Genomic DNA, 21016 nt, shown 5'->3' on the forward strand with positions numbered 1-21016 from the left:
CATCTTTCAGGAATGTTGCTTCTGAACATTACTTCTTCCAGGAAAACTACAAACAATATTCCAACTCTGGTATATTAAAAAGTTTACAACAAGATAAATCACAAAATATGCTGAAATAAGTATCTTTACACAATACCCTATAAGTCACCCCATATCAAATCATATTCTTCATGTGCAAGTGAAAACAAAACCCTCTTCAATAATTCAAGTCAATGTCAACATTAATCCTGCCATTATAGGGAAAAGTCCATTTTCATTTGAGTCCATTTTATTACAAAAAAAAAAAAAAAAAAAAAAAAACCCACCCTACAAGAGGAAACAAAAACGTAACACAACTAGATACTTTGTTAGGATAATAAGCCTTTTCTGTTCTAGGGGAGGACCTAACCTATCTTCCTGAAGCATACATACACAAGGTTATTTTCTTTTTTTTTTTTTAATTTTTTATTTATTTATGATAGTCACAGAGAGAGAGAGAGAGAGAGGCAGAGACACAGGCAGAGGGAGAAGCAGGTTCCATGCAGGGAGCTGGATGTGGGACTCGATCCTGGGTCTCCAGGATCAGGCCCTGGGCTCAAGGCGGCACTAAACTGCTGAGGGCTGCCCATGTTTTTATTTTAAAGGAAAAAGAATGCAATGGCAAGTTATTATAAACCATGAGGGTGAGTTCCTGTCTTTACCCTAATTTACATACGAGGAGAATGTAGTTCCTCTGAATTATCTAATAAGGGAAAAAAATGTTTTGAGGCTAGAAAGAAATAACACATATTAAAGGCTCCATTGCAATGTTAAAAAAAAAAAGTTCATTTCCAAATTGATATTCTTGAAATAAAGATTAAAATCCAGAATTATAAGCTATTACTAGAAGGATGGGCATTCTGAGTTTTCCTTTCAGACACAAAGGCAAACTGTATCGAAAAAATTTAGGTCTGTCCTTCAATATTACTAGCTTACTTGTACAACAGACCAAGTAGATAAGCTACAGTGTTACACAATTTGTGAGTTTAAACAACTTGATAAAACACTAGTAGAATCAAAATTAAAAGGCTGTTACAAGATCAGGAGCAATGAATTCCAAAGAACTAACAACATAATCTGGGGCTTTTTCCAAATGATTTCAGTGTATGAATTTCTTGCCTCTAACTGCTGGGCCAAGTTCTCATCTTCCTGAATGATTACTATAATCGTCTCCAAAAATATTGTTCTGAATTACAGATTCAGAGTTACCTGGAGAACTATTCAACTTAAATTTACTCACATTTTATTAAGACAATGCAATGGATTAATTCTAAATGTGTTTGATGCTACAAATGGTATAGATAAAATGTTGACATAAAATGAGATTATCTCTATCGAATGGAATATGCTTTTATAATCCTAGTTTTGTAAGCAGTGCCGTGTGTCATCCACATTCTGCTCACTTTTAACACTTACAGACAGAATCTCATTCACAAGATCAAAGGTACAGAAATTACTAGTTGAATGCTAAGCCCTCTACTACAGAAACACCCAACCTACATTTTAAAAGGACTGCAGCAAGGAGTCAGTACAGCCTTTTAAAAAACCGACACAACCCCCGCCAGGGTGCCCCTTGCTCACGTTGCCTACTTTCATTTCAGATGCTTTCTCCCAAGTTAGAAAATGTGAAAAAAGATTTAAGATGTTACACATCCAAAAACCCTTCTAATTTAAAAAAATTACTGACATACTAAGCTTATATGACCATTCAGAGGGAGGAGTGATGAAAGAAACAAGGCCTGAACACATCAAAAGTGTAGTATTTAGGCCATGAAAATTTCAGTGCTTCAGCCTATTAGCATGGGAAAGACACTTGTCAGTAAAGCAAATGACTGTAAAGCAGATCTACAATAGCAATTAGAACAGTAACTGAATCCAAGTCACTCTATATACCGTAAGTTTCTAAACATAAGAAAAAAAATTAACTTTACTACAGTTCATTTTGTAGTGATGAATTTCCACTTCAATCTATTTTCTTTCCTAGAAATTAACGTCCTTAATTCTTGCCTATTTTAACTATTAGATCACTGGTTAAAATGACTAGCCATCAGATCTAAGTTGTAGTTTTAAATGATTTTAAGACAGATGCTGTACTCGAATCCAAATAATATGGAATTACCCAATTTCACACTCTTAACCCCCAAATTGCTACTTTTAAAATAGCAGACACGTTATTAAAAAAATTTTTTTAAGTAACCTTTAGTCCTGATAGGTTATCAGGAGTATTCATTTTATGTATTGACTGAAATTGGCCAATTTTTCCCAAGAGGAATTTTTCAAACAAGTCAACAAATAGAACTTCATAAACATAAAATTCTAAGAGACACAGTGTAACAACCTACAGCATGGGTTAAGACCCAAAGCTTGTTTAGGTAGAGGAAGGTGAAAATAAGAGCTATGGACGCTCTACACACTTAGAAATTGTTGGGCTTAAAAAACTCTAAACGAAAGTTTTTTTTGTTTTTTTTTTTAAGACCAGAGCAATGCATGATACATTTGCAGCCCCATAATGCCAACGTAATAAATGCCTCTTGAACAGACCCGCACAGGCACAAGTTTTCCCTAAAGGGCCTGTGGCTTTAACCCACATGGAAATAAAAATCGCAGGCAGTAGCCGCTGCAGCGAGGGGGGGGGGGGGGGGGGGGGGGAAGACGACTGATCTGCAAGTCTAGAGACCTCGGTTCCAGTCTCCTGGCTCAACTACTAACTCCCAGAGTGACCTTGGGTAAACATTCTCTCTCTCTCTCTCTCTCTCTCCAGGCTTCAATTTCGTTATCTTTAAGAGAGAACTTGAAGTCTCTCTCTCACGGTATTAACTCTGTTCCAACTTCATGCGGCTTAGAATAGGCTTCGGGGCGGCCGATAGTCAATGCCAGGAAGAGCAGATAACAGGTTAAATGGGTCAGTGTCTCCGCGGCAGAGCTCCGGGGACTGGGGGAAAGGGTGAGTGGACCCTGACCCAGCAAAGCCCGGCGCTGGATTTGGGGGGCGGAGGTGCCCGCGGGAGGGCCGGGGGTGGGACTGCCCGGCTCCCGGCGCCGGCAGGAGGTGGAGTCGAGGTTCTCGCGTGCATTGTCCCCGGGAGGGAGCCATGTTTCTTCCTCCCCGGCACTCCCAGATGGCGGCTGGGGGCGCGGGGCCTCAGCAGCCGAGGGCCCGGCGGCCTGGGGCGCGGGGCGGAGGCGGAGAAGCGGGGCAAAGGAACTCGGGCCTCGGAAGCCCGTCTTGGGGCCGCGGCCCGCGAGACGCACCAGGAGGCGGCGGGGGGGGGGCGGGGGGAGGAAGAGCCCCCCCCCCCCCCGCGACGGTTCCCGGGTCCGCGCCTCCCACCCGCCCCGGTCGGTCGGTCGGAGCGAGAAGGCAGACCGTGCCCACCACGGGCCGGGGCGGCGGCGGGCAGGTCGCATCGACCTCTCGGGCCGCAGCCGAGCAGCAGAGCGGCGAGACGCAGGCCCGGGTCCCTCGACCTCCGAGGCGCCTCGGGCCGACCCAGCCCGGCGCGCCCCGATTCCCGACTCACCGTTGGCGCGTTTGAGGGCATTTTCCGGCCTCTGGAAATAGGCCGGCATCTTGGCGGCAGGCTCGGCTCACCCGGCGTCAGCGAACTCCTTAGTGGCCCGGGCCGGGAGGGGAGACGAAGGGGAACCAGCGCGAGGCTCCACGCGCCTCGCCAGCAGTCGCCCGCGCCCAGCCGGCCAGAGACGGAAAGGAAGGAGCCACGTGACCCCCGCACGGCGGCGCCGCCGCCGCCCAAGCCCCGGATGTAGGGGGCGGTCCTGCGCGCGCAGGCGCGCTGTGGTCGCGCGCGCCGGCTGACGTGGCGGCGGCGGCGGCGGCGGCGGCGGGCGCCCTCCGTGCGGGGCGGGCACGTTGCGGGGCAGGTTCTCAGGCCCCTCGCTCCTCGAGCGAGAATCGAGCTGGGAAACGTGAGGTGTGGGTCGGAGGCTCTGCCTGGCGAGGAGGAAGGCGTCTGCACCGGTTTGGGACCTGCTTTGTGCGCAGTCATGCAAAGTTGCAGTCGGGTCCCACCCGCCCCGGGAACGAGCTGAGCTGCGCGAGAATGCCTGGTCCGTCCGTTTATGGGAAATGCAGCGCGCCGCGGCGGCCTAGTAGTGAGCAGCCCTCGACGGCCCCCCGGGGGCAGGAGGGACGCAGTAGATAAATCAGTGAGCTTGTTTCCTATGGGCGAAATAAAAAAAGTCGCTGACACAAAGGTTGCCTGGGGAATGGGGACCCTCGGAGAAGGTGAGTTTTGAGCTGAGACCTGAAAGATGGGGACGAACTGGGGACGGTAATCTGGCTGTGCGTCATGTTGGAAGATACATGGGAGTGTTGTCGCCTTCACGTTATGCTGAACATAAAAATAATAATGATGAGTGTTCCTGGGGGGGTAGGAGGGATCAATTTCTCAGGCCCTTTGCTACAGCCCTTTGTTACTGATCAACAATCTTAATTAATGTTCGATCATTAACTATTAACACCCAGAACTTGAAAGCCATTTGAACTGAATCTTAGTTAACTCAAGCCCTATGAAATTAAGGCGGGTTCAGGAGAAAAATTAAGAAAGCGTCAATGGAATAAATTGTTGCAAATTTTTTACCCATTTTGTAGTAATGGATGGGACATGAGAACGAACGGCAGAGTTCTCTACGAGGGGACAAGGAACCCACAGTCCACACACGCGAAAAGCATCTTCCCCTCGTTCTTTAGGCCTCAGCAAAGAGGTTTTTCTATTTAGATCTATCACCAAAAAAGAAAGGAAACTCGAGACATGGAGACACAGATACAAAATACATCTCAAGGGATCCCTGGGTGGCGCAGCGGTTTAGCGCCTGCCTTTGGCCCAGGGCGCGATCCTGGAGACGCGGGATCGAATCCCACGTCGGGCTCCCGGTGCATGGAGCCTGCTTCTCCCTCTGCCTGTGTCTCTGCCTCTCTCTCTCTCTCTGTGTGTGACTATCATAAATAAATAAAAATTAAAAAAAAAATAAAAAATAAAATCTTTAAAAAAAAAACAAAAAAAACAAAATACATCTCAAATTCTAGAAATTAAAAAAAAAAAAAAAGGTTGTTTAAAAATTAATTTCATAGAGTTCTTCCTCCAAAATGGTTGGGCCACTCTAAATGTCTGAACTTACTCCCCCAAGATTAAGAGCCAGGCAGAGTGGAGCAACAAGTACTAAGAAGCTGCGGGAACTGTTTTATGGGGCAGGATCAAGAGACTCGTTTGTGTATATGGTAATTAAATCAAAATTAAAGGGCTAAACATAAGAGCAAATAACAGCTTTTTTTTTTTTTTTAAGATTTTATTTATTCATGAGAGACACAGAGAGAGGCAGAGACACAGGCAGAGAGAAGAGAAGCAGGCTCCATGCAGGGAGCCTGACGTGGGGGGGACTGGATCCTGGGATTCTGGGATCACGCCCCAGACCAAAGGCAGCCGCTCAACCACGGAGCCACCCAGGCGTCCCAAATACAGCTTTTAAATGCTGTAGATAGAAAACTATTTAGTAGGCCATAGAGAAATGTAACAATAAAATAAAAGGATACCTGACCTAAATAAATATCGGAGAAAGCTTTCCAGCATTCTTTTTTTTCTTTTTAAAGATTTTATTTATTTATTCATGAGAGACACACAGAGAGAGGCAGAGACACAGGCAGAGGGAGAAGCAGGCTCTTTGCGGGGAGCCCGATACAGGACTCAATCCCAGGACCCCGGGATCATGACCTGAGCCAAAGGCAGGTGCTCAACCACTGAGCCACCCAGGCGTCCCTCTTTCTACCATTTTCACTCTTTTCATTATCATATCTCAAAGAAGATGGTAAAATGATCTTATTATTACTCATTACATAGTAGAACTAAAACAAGACAAATACTAGAAAATTTGGAGAAAAAATGAATTCAATATTTCTGAATCTTCATTCTTTTCTCTTTCAAGTTAAAGTATATGAAGCATTTGGTAATAGCCAATAATCATTTTAATGCATCGAGTACAATTATTCAGTGTCTTGTACTATATTTGTGAATAGTCTCAACTTCAATAATAAATTTTATTAAATTCAGCCAATAGGATTAAGTACCAGCTAAAGGCCATAATACTGGACACAAAAGATGCAGGTTGCCTATTTTCAAGGAGTTGATGTTTCACTGGTGAAGATGGATGAGTACACAATGAGGAACAAGGTAGGATCTATTCTGAACCAGGAGCAAAGCATAATTACTTGTTGATTGATACTTCACAGAAAACAAGCAACCTGAATATGCTAGAAGCCACTTTAGGAAGTGGTAAAAGAAAGTGATCAGGCTGGTGAAGATTTTTTCTCTATCAAGTTTCTTTTGTACTACGCATGACAATTTTTCCAACACAATGGGAGTTTTGGGTGGAGCAAATAAGACTCTAAAAAAAAAAAAAAACAATTGTTAGGGCCACAAAAGAAGTACTACATTATACGTATTTGCAACATAATATAGTTTTAAATCAAATACCATGTTTTACAGTTTACAAAATGTTTTCGTGTTAGTCATTTTGTTTACAAGAATTCTGTAATGAAAAAAAAATTCTGTAATGAAGTTATTTACACTGATAAACTAACAGTTCCAGAGAGTTAGACTATGGCTCACAGTTACTCCTTCAACAAACCATTATGGGGAAGAAAAAAAAAAAAAAAACCATTATGGAATACATACCATGTGCCAGGTACAAGAATTAAGCACCTGATAGGTAGGTGACAGCAGTGAACAGGACAGACTTGGTTCCTATCTTCTTGGACTTTGCAGCCTGGAGAGAAGAAAGACTTCAAACACTTGCCAGAAGCTTCTTGAAGATGGAAACACCACTCCAGGCCCCCATCATCTTTCCAGATCCGTCTCTCCCCACACTCAGTGTCTTTCAGTGCCTTAAACAGCAGTTTCCCCCACCTCCAACCCAATGAATGCCATCACTTCAGATGAATTATTCTCTACCACTACCCATTCCTTGTTCTAACAACAACCTATTTCTCACATCGTCACTATCTCCAGAATTCTTTCCTAGCCCCCAGCTTAGTTTAGATGCCAAGGCAGGGAGCACCAATAACATCCTGTCTTAGCACTGATCATACTTCAATGTAATTATATACAGACTATAAGCTCAGAGAATGGAAGCTTTTGTATTGTTCACACTATATCCCCAATGACCGACAGCATTGGGCAGATGAGATACTCTCAAAAAATGCTGGAAAGATGAATAAATGAATCCCCATATAAAGATTTATATAAACCAGTTTCTACTATACCTGTGGGGAAGTAACAAGTGTGAAAGTTCAATGTGTGTCTTCTTTCATTTATAGAGCATCTAGCTATCTATATGGGGGCTCTCAATCTACTTTAAGGCCCCACATGCAGATGCTGAAGAAGAAACAATAATGCTCTTCACCCAAAGCTAATTGCACTGGTTTTGAACCAACTGTACTGAAGTTCATTTGTGACTTTCTCAGGTCAGTGTTCAAATATATCATGTGTTCCTATACCTGTATATCCCTTCTCTTCTTCCTATCCCACCCATTGTTACCTGACCAACCCCTACAAATACTTCAAGCCTCAACTCAAAGGCTTTCTCTGCCAAGCCTTTCAGCCAGTGGGGGACTGACTTAACTGCCCCTTCTCTTGTGCTCTCTTCTCAAGCCACTGTTACTCGGGCACCATCTCTGGACACTCTGCTGCCCCAGCAGCTCTGTCATGGGGTGGCTCTATTCCTCCTTCAAACCACTGGTGCCTGGAGGTTGATCAATGACTGACTAGCTCCTCCCCGCTAGCTACTTCTAGACCATTCTCTCCTCCCTTAAACTGTGAATATTGAAGTTCCTGCTACCAGATGAGACCCCTGTGATTCCTCTATGTGACAGTCCTCTATAGGCATCTACAGATTGCCAGGTTGCAACCCCTCATTCCTTGATTCTTTTTTCTTTTTTTAATTTTTTTAAAGATTTTATTTATTCATGATAGAGAGAGAGAGAAAGAGAGAGGCAGAGACACAGGCAGAGGGAGAAGCAGGCTCCGTGCCAGGAGCCTGACGCAGGACTCAATTCCGGGACTCCAGGATCGTGCCCTGGGCCAAAGGCAGGCGCCAAACCGCTGAGCCACCCAGGGATCCCCTCATTCCTTGATTCTTATAACTCTCTGTCACTCTCCAACACTACCGTCATAATTATTAGTGGTTTCTATACCCATGTAGATGATCCTGCTGATATCCTGGCCACCTGGCCATCACAATTGTGTCCTCTACTTTACCTCACTCACTCATACACATGGTGATGCCCTAGAGTCTAGACTAAGAGCACACTTTTTTTGTGTGCCTTCGGCCCAGGGTGTGATCCTGAAGACCTGGGATCGAGTCCCACATCAGGCTCCCTGCATGGAGCCTGCTTCTCCCTCTGCCTCTGTCTCTGCCTCTCTCTCTCTCAATCTCTCTCTGTCTGTGTGTGTGTCTCTAATAAATAAATTAAATCTTTAAAAAATATAAACACTAGGGCACATGAGAGAACTGGCTTTGCCTTCTGCCATCTACCCACCCACCTGGTTCTGTACTTAACACTGTGCCTCCCTCCTGTTACCCTGCAGACTGTACTCCTGTCTAAAGCTAGCCTTTTGTACTGGCGCACTGGATTTCTCATCTCCTCTCACTCTAGCCTCCCTGAAACACTTTCTTCACTTGGCTTCCAGGATCACCTTTTCCTGATTTTCCTCTCACCTCTCTGACTTCTCCTCAGTCTCTTTGACTGGCATTTCATCATCTCTCTGACTTCTGAGGTTGAAAAGTCCCAGAGCTCAGCCCCTAGACTTCTCCCCTCTAACTGCATCCACCTTTTGATTCTAGCTCATGGCTTTAAACATCATCTTTGTGCTTAGAAGTTATAAAATTACATCACCAGTGCTCCACCTCCCTCCTGAAAGCCAGTCTCACGCCCTGATGCGTAATTGACATATCTATTTAGTGTTTGACATAGAGCATACACCCAACCCGCCCCAACCCAGACTCTTGATCTTTCTGGCCTCCGACGTGCTCCTCCCACCATCTTCCCCGTGTAAATAATGGCAACTCCCTTCTTCAGTTGCTCAAACCAAAAATTTTGGAGACGTCTCTGACTTCACTTTTTCTGCCACAGTCCCACATCCAATCAGCCTATCAGCCAATCATGTTTCTACCACCTCCACAGCAATCACTCTGGTCCAGGTCACCATCATGTCTCACCCAGAATATGTGATTATCTGTTCACTTGTCTATTTCCCCTCGGCCCCCTTCTCTTTTACCCTCTACCCTAACAAGCAGGGAGATCTTTTAAGCAAAAGAGAGATGATCATGTCAGTCCCCTGATCGATCAAGACCCTTTTGTGGCTGCCCAGCTCATGCAGTCGAAGTCAAAGTCCTTACAATGGGCCGCAAGACCCTACATAACTCCTTCCCCTCCTCCATCCCTCCCATGACATGCCAGTGTCACCTTTTCACTACTGTCTTCCCTTAGCTCTTTAAAGTAATATAATAACCTCCATTTCTACCATACTTCCAAGCACCCTTTCCTTTATTTTCTTCCACAGCATTGATTTAGCTATCACCATCTTTTTTTTTTTTTAATTTTTTGTATTTATTTATGATAGTCACACAGAGAGAGAGAGAGGCGGCGCAGAGACACAGGCAGAGGGAGAAGCAGGCTCCATGCACCGGGAGCCGGACGTGGGATTCGATCCCAGGTCTCCAGGATCGCGCCCTGGGCCAAAGGCAGGCACCAAACCACTGCACCACCCAGGGACCCCCACTCCTCCATTCCTAACTGTAAAAGTGTCCAATGAGAGTTAGATATCTTTTCAACAATGATGTACCAAGAGCAGATATGGGCTGCACTGTGCTGTGGTCAGGGAGTTCTCACTGAACCTTTAGGTTGTGCAAATTTATTTATTTATTTGTTTATTTATTTAAGATTTTATTTATTTATTCATGAGAGACACAGAGAGAGAGAAAAAGGCAGAGACACAGGCAGTGGGAGAAGCAGGCTCCTTGCAGGGAGCCCGGGTATCCAGGATCACGCCCTGGGCTGAAGGCAGACACTAAACCGCCGAACCACCCAGGGATCCCTTTTTTTTTTTTTTTTTTTTTTGAGAGAGTGAGAAAGAGCACAAGCAGTGGGGAGGGGCACCAGGAGAGGGAGAAACAGACTCCCTGCTGAGCAGGGAGCCTGCCCTGGGGCTCAATCCCAGAACCCTGGGATCCTGACCCCTGAATCGAAGGCAGACTACTTACTGGCTGAGCCACCCAGGCACCCCTAGGTTGTGCAAATTTAAAGCAGGAAATTGGAGGGGCACCTGCCTGCTTCCCTTTTCCCTCTCCCTCTGTGCGCTCACGCACTCTCTCTCAAATAAATAAATAAAAATAATAAATACAGTAAAGCAGGAAACTGGAATGCAGATTCAGTGGAGTATATTTTAAGCAGAAAGATGTCCTGGCAGCGTTTGTTATTTATTGGGTGAACTGCATCTTACACTCAGGAGTCTTCACACATGAATATTCTCCCAGACTCCAGGACACGTGTGAGGAGAAGAAGAGAAGCATGTTTGTGGGAATTGGCGTATGCAGTCACACATGCCATCATTGTCATGCCACACAGCCCAACTCCTGCTTGGGAATTTAGGAGACTGCTGAAAGCTACACAAAGCAACTAGGGCCCAAAGCAGGGTGAGTAAGACTGTGCAGAGTGGTTTAGGGAGTGGTTTGAAAATTGGCTTCTTTGTTGAATATGTTAAAGATGATTAGAAGGAACTCTGGAACAACAGGGTGTGGTCTCTCATCTTGGGCTTGTGGATATTAGATAATCACATGGACCTTTTCATTGTGTCATCTTCTCATAAAGCAGCTAAAATGGCACCTCCTCAGAGAGCCCCTTCCTGACCACACAATCTAATGCTTGAGACCACCCTATTTTCATTCTCAGCAGAGCACTTATCACTAATGGATAAATTTCATTGTTTCCTTGGTTACCCCCCTGTCTCACCACACTAGATGGTAAGCTTTAAGGGGCCAAGTTTGTCATGTTATAGCTCCAACTCCTGGAGCTATGTGGACACAGGGAGGTGCTCCACATGTAAATATGTAATATGAATAAATAAAGGAATGGAGACTGTGATAGGCAGATTCTAAGAAGCCCATGAGATTTCCACTCCCTAATGTACACACCCTGTCTGATACCTGAGAATATAAACATGTTGGGGTGTTACTTCTGTGATTAGGTTATATTATTATGTATCATCATTGACTTTAAGAAGAGGTTATCTGGGTTAGTCTAATCACATGAACCCTACAAATCCAGGTCTAGAGGTCCTAGGCAGAGGAAGGAAAAGATTCAAAGCATGAGAGGGGGGATCTCTGGGTGGCGCAGTGGTTTGGCGCCTGCCTTTGGCCCAGGGCGCGATCCTGGAGACCCAGGATCGAATCCCACATCGGGCTCCCGGTGCATGGAGCCTGCTTCTCCCTCTGCCTGTGTCTCTGCCTCTCTCTCTCTCTCTCTCTGTGACTATCATAAATAAATAAAAATTTAAAAAAATAAAAATAAATTAAAAAAAACACAAAGCATGAGAGGGTAAATGGAAGGAGCTGCAGAGCAAGGAACTGTAGGTGACTCTGGTAGCCAAGGGCAGCCCCTGGCCCAAAGCCAACTAGTGCATGGAGGCCTCAGTCCCAGAACTGCAAGGAACTGAACTCCATCAACAACTGGGATGAGTTTAGAGGGAGATTCTTCTGCAGAGCCTCCAGAAAGGAATGCAACCTGACCATCACCCAGACCTCAGCCTGGCAACAGCCTGAGCAGAGTCGTGCCATGCTTGCACCTCTAGTCTATAGGGATGTGAGCTGATCAATGGGTGTTGTTTTAAGCCACTAAGTTTGTGGTAATTTGTTACATAGCACATAGAAAACTAACACAGAGACAGTTTTCTCCATATTAATTTCTAGAGAGAAGAATGAAATACAAATGGAGTCTGAAATTCTTTTTTTTTTTTTTTTAAGTTTTAATTTATTTATTCATGAGAGTTACAGAGAGGCAGAGATGCGGGCAGAGGAGAAGCAGGCTCCTTGAGGAGAGTCGATCCTGGGACCCCGGGATCATGCTCTGAGCTGAAGGCAGATGCTCAACTGCTGAGCCGCTCAGGTATCCCAGAGCCTGAAATTCTAAAGTGACTTTGCTTTGCATGAAATGAAAACAGATACAGCTCAGTGGAAGAAAAGGGCAAGACTGTGTAAGGTTTAACTATACACAAATCGAGGCTGTTCAAGCAAAAGCCCTATAGAAGGAATCTGAGACTACAAATGTGTTATAGTACTCCATGTTCATGTTTTTTTTTTTTAAGATTTTTATTTATTCATGACAGACAGAGAGGCAGAGATATAGGCAGAGGGAGAAACAGCCTCCATGCAGGGAGCCTGATGTGGGACTTGATCCCGGGTCTCTAGGATCACACCCTGGGCCAAAGGCGGCGCTAAACCGCTAGCCCACCAGGACTGCCCACGTTCATGTTTTTAGAACTAGGGGGTAAGCTTCATTTCCTAGGGAATGTAGGATTATAAATACATCTCAGATCAGCCCATAAGCATGCCACATTTGGAGCCAGATGGCTTCAAACCCCAGCTTTGCCATTTATTAACACTATGATATTGGGTAAGTAATCTCACCAAGCCTCCATTTTCTCATCTGTGATATAGGAAAGATAAGTAGTTTGAGGTTTGAATGAGATACTCATAGTATTCTTCGCACAGTCCCTCATACAAGCTGTTTAGAAATCATTTTCACATATATACATATAAGAGAAACCAAATAATCAAGGCATGAAATATCCACAGCCTCCTTCCGTCCCCTCAACTGCTAAAGTAGTCTACTAACTCATGGCATTTGCGCCTTGTTCTCCTCTTTTTCTCCACCAATTCTTTCTCAGGTACATAAGGTAATCAGTTGGGAGGACAGCTGAACTTGGGCCAGAGATTCCAGCAGGGAAGGGCTGAGATGGGAGAGAGAGAATAGAGGGGTGGGGAAACTCATGGGGAAGAAAAGGAAAGAGGAGAGAGGAGATGGCACAGGAAGAGCCATTTGTGAGAGCAGGGAGAGATTTCAGAATCTGAAATGAATGGTAGTTAATGGTTCACAAAAACACAGAGGGGGCTTAGGCCAATATGAACAACAATTGAACAAGGACGTAAATGGGAGAGGATAGACAAATTTCCCAGAGAGAAGAATTCAGAGTTATGTGGATGCTTTGCCTTGAAGGAGGTGGAGCATGCCCCACTGCTTGAGCGTGGGCCAGGTGTAGTGACTTCTGTCCAAGACAGACAGCCTGGAAAGCAGGGAAGAGGGGCACTTGGGTGGCTCAGTTGGTTAAGTGTCTGACTTCGAATCAGGTCATGATTTCAGGGTCCTGGGATAGAGTCCCATGTGGGGCTCTGGGCTCAGCAGGGAGTCTGCTCAGCCCTCTGCCCCCTCCCCTACCCCTTCGTGTGCGTGCTCTCTCTAATAAACAAAATCTTAAAAAAAAAAAAAAAAAAAAAAAGGAAGGGAAAAAGAATAACTTTACAGGAGAGAAACCTGACAAATACTACCTCAGCCAGGTAATCAAGGTTAACACTTGGATGTACCCTTTAAATGATGTGATGACAGCAGCACCTCTGTGGTCTTTCCTCCCCAAAACACATGATCAGTCATGAGAAAAATATCAGACAAATCCTAATTGAAGGACGGTCTATAAAAGTCCTGGCCAGAACTCCTCAAAACTGTCAAGGTCATCAAACAAAGGAAAGTCTGAGAAACTGTCACAGCCAAGAGGAGCCTAAGGAAACATTTTGACTAAATATAATATTATTCTAAATAGGATCCTGGAGCAGAACAAGGACGTTAGGTAAAAACTAAGGAAAAAATGTGAACTTTAGTTACTAATGTATCAGTATTGGTTCATTAGTTGTGACAAATGTACCATATTGTTGTAAGATGTTAATAAAAGAAGAATCTGGTTGAAGGGTATGTGGTAGGTTACTCTCTGTACTATCTTTGCAACTTTTCTGTAACTCTAAAACTATTCTAAAATAAAATATCTATCCTAGCGTTTGTACCAAAAAAAATTAAAAATTAAAAATGATAAAAGATAAATAAGATGTCTATTTATAAAATATGAAGGGAAAAAGATTTTAAGACATATCACTGTAGGTAACGAAGTCCATCATCTTTAACAGTCTTTGAAAAATGCAAATACAGATCAGAATTTATCTCAATTACATTGTCTTGCTTATCTGTTTCTTTTAATACAACACAGCTTGAGGGATCCCTGGGTGGCGCAGCGGTTTGGCGCCTGCCTTTGGCCCAGGGCGCGATCCTGGAGACTCGGGATCGAGTCCCACATCAGGCTCCGGTGCATGGAGCCTGCTTCTCCCTCTGCCTTTGTCTCTGCCTCTCTCTCTCTCTCTGTGTGACTATCATAAATAAATAAAAATTAAAAAAAAAAAAATTAAAAAAAAAATAATACAACACAGCTTGAAAGCTGGGCTTCTTGGGGCCTGGGATCTACTCAGTTCCATTATCAGCACTCCTGAAACTGTGGAGAACATAGGAAGGATGACTGTCCCTGGGGAATGTTCTAGAAGGCTCACATAGACTGGCTTCCTGTCTATGTGAGCCACCAGGACAGAGTGTCAAGGCATTTGACTAACACCCCTTTCAGAGGTGACTTCTTGGGTCCCAAGCAAGCCTGGAATCCCTTAAGAGAGCTGATATCCCAGTGCTCTCTTGGCTGACATATACCTAATCTTTGATTGAGAATGATTAAGGAAAAATGATGAAAAGAAGAGCCAAATTTGGTTCACAGGGACCTGGGAATTAAAACATCTGTAGAAAATGTTGTACTTATCCACATGCCTTGTCAGTTTGGGCATTTTCCAAATCCTTGTCAGTGCCAACACCTTCTTACTCTTTTCCCAGGAAGCAAAAAACAAGCAGGCTGTGCAAATAAGATGTAGCAGGTCTCAGCCAGTTCTCATTGAAAAGAGTTGGCTGTTATCTGTGAACTTGGATTTCAGGAGTGCTCCCACCATTCTTGGAATCAATCAGAGTGACTATCTAGACTACTTGCACAAATGATGGGGTTCATGCCGAATATCTGTTTCCTCTTGAGAGACTGGAATTTATGTGCATGCTAGGCAGAAGGTGCTGCATGACTGGCCCCCAATAAAAACCTCTTTCTAATGTGCTTCCCTCATCAATAATATTTCACTTGCGTTGTCACAGTTTATTGCTGGACAAATGAAATGTGTCCTATATGACTCCACTAGAAGGGGGCTCTTGGAAGCTTGGGCCTACTTTCCTTTGGATATCACCCCATGTGCCTTTTCCCTTTACTGATAAATCCTAGCCATGAGCACCTTTATGTGCTGAATCCTGCAGGTCCCCCTAAGAAATCTTTGAATCTGGGAGTGGTCTTGGGGCTCCCTTATCTATAACATTAACATAAAGATTTTTCTTGAAAGTCACCTGGCTGGCACAGTCAGCAGAGCATGACACTTGTGATTTCAGGGTTGTAAGTTTGAGTCACACTTTTGATGTAGAGATGACTTTTAAAAAGATAAAATTGTTAAAAAAAAAAAAAGATTTTTCTTGGGGAGAGGCACAGAAGAAAGTATGATTAGCTCCATTTGGTTACTGAGGAAATAAACACACAGAAGGTAGGCAACGTGAGTGAGGTTTCACAGCCAGAATGGGCAGGGCTGAGATTAGAACTCAGGCTCAGCTGTTTCCACATCCCAGATACTTCCATCTATGATAGTGCAGTAGTCTTAACTGCTAAAGGTTGAGAATACTTCCCTTTCTCCACCCACTCTACTCTTGTGAGTCTATCTGGCAGGTGTGACAGCACTCAGCAGTGAAAAAGAAGGGAAGGAGATATCCCTTTCTTCTCCCATCTTCTCATAGATAACTTCTCCACCACTGCCCGGTGTCCTGAGCCTGGCCATAGCCATCATTATCCTTCCCTGGTACACTCACCACCATCTAACTCAAATCCTTTGTAGTAGTATCTGTCCATCATCCTCTTCATCCTCATTTATTTTCTTCATGCTGCCTAAGTGCCAGAGACAAAGAGGGCCCTGTGGACCTTGGCCACATTGGGCCACTTCCTAACTCATTCATTGAGAAAAGAGAGTCCCTGGCCTGCGTCAGGGACCGCAGAAATACAGCATGAGCTACCCAACCACAAGCAAGGGGAGGCAATACACTGAAGATGCGTTCATGCTCTTTCACCTCTGAGATTTTCTCCTCCTTCTCTTTCCTCAAGCTTGGATCTCTAGGCCTGAAATCCCGGAAGCAATAGATCTAGTCATGCCTTCCCTCTCCCCTTTTCTGTTTTCCCACCTGATTATAAGGATTCTGCTGGGGCTATTTGTGAATCCATATTCCCAGCCTTTGGCCCATGTCACAGTTTGGTTTGCAAATGTTTGCACTCTGTTTAAGGAAAGTTGACTTTTGCTGATCCTACATTCCTGCCAATTTAATGGAAAATTATTTCCCAAGCCCAAATACCACAGAAAAGTTTATTATGTATTTTGAATTAAATGTGTCTCTGTAAGATTCAGCAAATAACCTTGGTGAAGTGGGAAGGACAGGCGATCTGGGGCCTATGGATTTCATGTGTTTTCTCATTTTTTCCGTTTACCAACTTTCATCAAATCTAGAAGTGCCATGAGAGACTAAGCCTGTTATTTTATACACCATTAAGAAAGAAGAAAATACTTTCAATTGTAATTGTAGGATGCATTCCAACTTCAGAGATTTTTAAATTTGAACTATTGCAGGCAATAAATACAGTAATGTTTAAATTGTGAAGTGAAAGTAAGAGGAGGAAAAAATAGCTGAAGTCTTATCCATCTAAAGAAAACCATTGTTATTAACATTGGGATATTTTTCAATACTGTTCTATGACATTTTTACAATTACAGACCTTATATTAGTACATTTAATAGACATATGTTTAATAGACTTATATATTTAATAGACTTATATCACATTTCTAAATATTTGCCAAACTACCTTCCAGAAAGGCTTCAATTCATTAATACATCTTTAAACACATAAAATCCATATTGAACAAAACAGGGTGTTTCCTAGTGAAGTCAGTATAAACTGTCACAAACTGAATAAGCAATTATGCTCATATTGCTTTTATCTTTCTTAATTCTAGGGTACCCCACCTGCCTTGTTACAAGTAAATTTGGTACTTTTTTTTTTTTTTTTAAGATTTTCTTTATTTTAGAGAGAGATAGAAACAGAACATGGAGGGGGGGGGGGTTGGAGGGGCAGAGAATCTCAAGCAGGCTCGACACTGAACTCGGAGCCTGATCTCACCACCCTGAGATCCTGACCTGAGTCGAAATCAAGGAGAGTAGGACACTTAACAGAATGAGCCACTCAAGCCCCCATGAATTTGGTATTTATTCAAGGTTTCTTTCCAATTGTCCCAGACCCAGAGGCTTACTCATGGGCCAGCAAACAAATCCAGGGAGATTAGGAAGTAGTTCTGGGCACTCTGTTTCTGATTCTGGCTCTCATAGCCTCACAGATTACTCTAGAAGACTAAGCTTGCAGTGTCTGGCTACTGTACAGATCTGTGATGTTCCTCGGGGCACAGATCCTTGTACTGGTTTTAAGGGGGAGGAGGAGTGCTCTCTTTGATTCACTGATGAACTCTTACTCTGGCTTCAGCCCCTGGGGCAACCAGCTGCCTCAGAAGCAGCAGGCAAGGACTTGTTCTACAGTCCATTGCTCCAAGCACACAGACCCTTTGTTGCTTTCTCTCCTTGGAGCTATGGGGAGTCCCTTGTGCATCTGGCACATCTTAAAAACTTCTCAACCAGGCAGCCCGGGTGGCTCAGCGGTTTAGTGCCTGCCTTTGGCCTAGGGCATGGTTCTGGAGTCCCGAGTCCCGGGATCGAGTCCTGCGTCAGGCTTCCTGCATGGAGCCTGCTTCTCCCTCTGCCTGTGTCTCTGCCTCTCTCTCTCTCCCTCTCTCCCTCTCTTTCATGAATAAAAAATAAAATCTTAAAAAAAAAACAAACTTCTCAACCACAAAAGGACATGACTATGCCTAATATATTCTAAGCCCAGACAAAGGAGCAATTGCTCATCCAAGGAAGACTGCAAGTGAACTCATGGGGCCCCACACCTTTACTATGGAGAAAAGAGGGGGTTACCTTAGTCATTCAAAGGCAGTTTTTTCAAGCTTCTCATTTACATGAGAAGGGAGGGGGGAAACCCCTCAGAAATATAATCTCCAGTATATAATATATATATATTATATATATCCAGAATATATATCCAGAAATATAGTACATCCAGTACAAGTGGCTGAGGAGTAGTTATATTTGGTTTCCTATGGCTGCCACCACAAATACTAGAGACTAGGTGGCTTAAACAACAGAAACTTATTATCTCACAGTTCCAGGTTGAAAGTCCAAGATCAAGGTGTTGGCAGGTTTGATTTCTTAAGGCCTCTCTCCTTGGCTTGCAGATGCCTCTCTGTGCAGGCACATCCCTGGTATTTCTTTGTGTGTCCAAATTTCCTCTTCTTACAAAGGACACAGGTCAGATTGGATCGCAGTTCACCCTTACAGTCTCATTTTAACTAAATAACCTCTCTAAAGGCCCTGTCTCCACAGACAATCACATCTGAGGTAGTGGGTTTGGAACTATACTATATAGTTATATTAGCTCATAACAGTAGCTGAAATATGGTAGGATTTTAATAATTATCCTAGTTGATTGGATGATGGTTACCTTCACCAAAAGCAGGTATTTGAGGTACAGATTTGATGCAGATTGGTGTATTATTGACGTTAAAGGCAGTCCACAAGAGGATCTATTTTCCTTGTCAACATTTTACCCTTAGAACCTTGCAAGATTGCAAAAGCCAATGAAATGGGAGTGTAAGTATCTACTTGGCTCCCAAACTGATTCTGAATCTGCATCCCACTCCTTAGCCCCTAATAAGTTTGTATTTTCTGTGAAACTAGTAGCATTAGCAACTATGTACTACAATAGTAAGCACAAAGAATCACTCCATGGGGCATAATTCAGAGTACTGCCCTCCAGAAATTCAGTCTAATGAAAGAACAGAAGAGCCTATATACTCCAATTCCAGTTTTATGGCCAAATGCTATTAGATCTTGGAAGAAGAAGTTAGTTTTGCCTGGGTTTAGGGGAGATATGGTATTTGAGCCTTGAAGATGTAGAATTATTTATTTATTTATTTATTTATTTATTTATTTATTTATTTATTTATGAGAGACACAGAAAGAGGCAGGCAGAGACATAGGCAGAGGGAGAAGCAGGCTCCATGCAGGGAGCCCGATGTGGGATTCGATCCTGGGTCTCCAGGATCACGCCCTGGGCTGAAGGCAGATGCTCAACCGCTGAGCCACCCAGGCATCCCAAGATGTAGAATTTTCTGATGTAAAGAGCAAGTAGAACAGGAGGGCTTGTTCAAAATACAGTAGCACTGTAATCATAAAGTAAAAAGCAGGAAACATTTACTATCATTAATAGCTAATAGAACTAATCATATTTTCATACTCAAAGTATTACTCAGTTAAAATTACTGAGCCAGAATTATGAGTATTAACTTGGATAAATATTTTAAAAAACAAAGTTGGGCCAAGAAAGGCAACTCACAAATGAATACAAATAGTATGCAACAGAATGGGAAGCTTTGTACACAAGTGATCTCTTGTGTAGTTGGAGTTCCCTTGCTTGGGTCTACATCCTGGCACCGCCACTTGCAAGCTATGTGATCCTGGGCAAATTGTGCCACTTTTCAGTCTTCTTGTACATTGGGGAACCTAATAGGACTTATACACAGGGATATTGTGAGGAGTAAGGAAAATAATACAAGTAAAATACTCAGAACAATGTCTGCCATTCGGTAAATGTTAGCTACTGTTGCACTGGTGTAAAGTTTTATTTTTTTTAAGTTTTTTTTTTTTTTTTAAGATTTTATTTATTCATGAGAGACACACAGAGAGAAAGACAGGCAGAGGGAGAAGCAGGCTCCATGCAGGAAGCCGGACGCGGGACTTAATCCCAGGTCTCCAGGATCACGCCCCAGGCTGAAGGCGGCGCCAAACTGCTGAGCCACTGGGGCTGCCCTAAGTTTTATTGGAGAGGATGCGGAGAAAAGGGAACCCTCTTACACTGTTGGTGGGAATGTGAACTGGTGCAGCCACTCTGGAAAACTGTGTGGAGGTTCCTCAAACAGTTAAAAATATACCTGCCCTACGACCCAGCAATTGCACTGTTGGGGATTTACCCCAAAGATGCAGATGCAATGAAACGCCGGGACACTTGCACCCCGATGTTTCTAGCAGCAATGTCCACAATAGCCAAACTGTGTTAGGAGCCTCGGTGTCCATCGAAAGATGAATGGATACAGAAGATGTGGTCTATGAATACAATGGAATATTCCTCAGCCATTAGAAATGACAAATACCCACCATTTGCTTCAACGTGGATGGAACTGGAGGGTATTATGCTGAGTGAAGTAAGTCAGTCGGAGAAGGACAAACATTATATGTTCTCATTCTTTTGGGGAATATAAATAATAGTGAAAGGGAATATAAGGGAAGGGAGAAGAAATGTGTGGGAAATATCAGAAAGGGAGACAGAACGTAAAGACTGCTAACTCTGGGAAATGAACTAGGGGTGGTAGAAGGGGAGGAGGGCGGGGGGTGGGAGTGAATGGGTGACGGGCACGGGGGTTATTCTGTATGTTAGTAAATTGAACACCAATAAAAAATAAATAAAAAAAAGATTTTATTTATTCATAGTGATCAAGGAAACCTTGGTTCTTTTCTCATAGAGTCGAAGAATGAATCTCGAGGACACAGGAGAGTTAGTAAAGGGATAGAAGTTTATTAAGTAAAGATACAGAGAAAACTCTTAAGGAGTGGGAGG

The 21016-nt window shown here is 43.7% G+C and overlaps 2 protein-coding genes across 4 annotated transcripts in view; one reads left to right on the forward strand and one right to left on the reverse strand.

The window, feature by feature from the left end:
* Window positions 1-3745, reverse strand: part of EIF3A (eukaryotic translation initiation factor 3 subunit A) — a 36347-nt gene extending 32602 nt beyond the window's left edge. For both annotated transcript variants that reach the window (XM_038578936.1, XM_038578935.1), the window contains exon 1: window positions 3540-3745. In XM_038578936.1, the coding sequence (XP_038434864.1) occupies window positions 3540-3588 (49 nt within the window). In that variant the 5' untranslated portion in view covers window positions 3589-3745. The remainder of the gene's footprint in view (window positions 1-3539) is intronic.
* Window positions 3746-3881: 136 nt separating this feature from the next.
* Window positions 3882-21016, forward strand: part of DENND10 (DENN domain containing 10) — a 41906-nt gene continuing 24771 nt past the window's right edge. The window contains exons 1-4 of one of the 2 annotated variants that reach the window (XM_038578942.1): window positions 4126-4264; window positions 6084-6203; window positions 7349-7495; window positions 10567-10725. Coding sequence is in view for 1 of the 2 variants with exons in the window: in XM_038578937.1 (XP_038434865.1) it covers window positions 4099-4264 (166 nt within the window). In the remaining variant the exon portion in view is untranslated. Of the gene's footprint in view, window positions 4265-6083; window positions 6204-7348; window positions 7496-10566; window positions 10726-21016 lie in introns of both variants that reach the window. The other variant, XM_038578937.1, reaches the window with a different exon arrangement.

The sequence above is a fragment of the Canis lupus genome, chromosome 28 (assembly GCF_011100685.1).
Source record: "Canis lupus familiaris isolate Mischka breed German Shepherd chromosome 28, alternate assembly UU_Cfam_GSD_1.0, whole genome shotgun sequence".
Taxonomy (NCBI): Eukaryota; Metazoa; Chordata; class Mammalia; order Carnivora; family Canidae; genus Canis; species Canis lupus.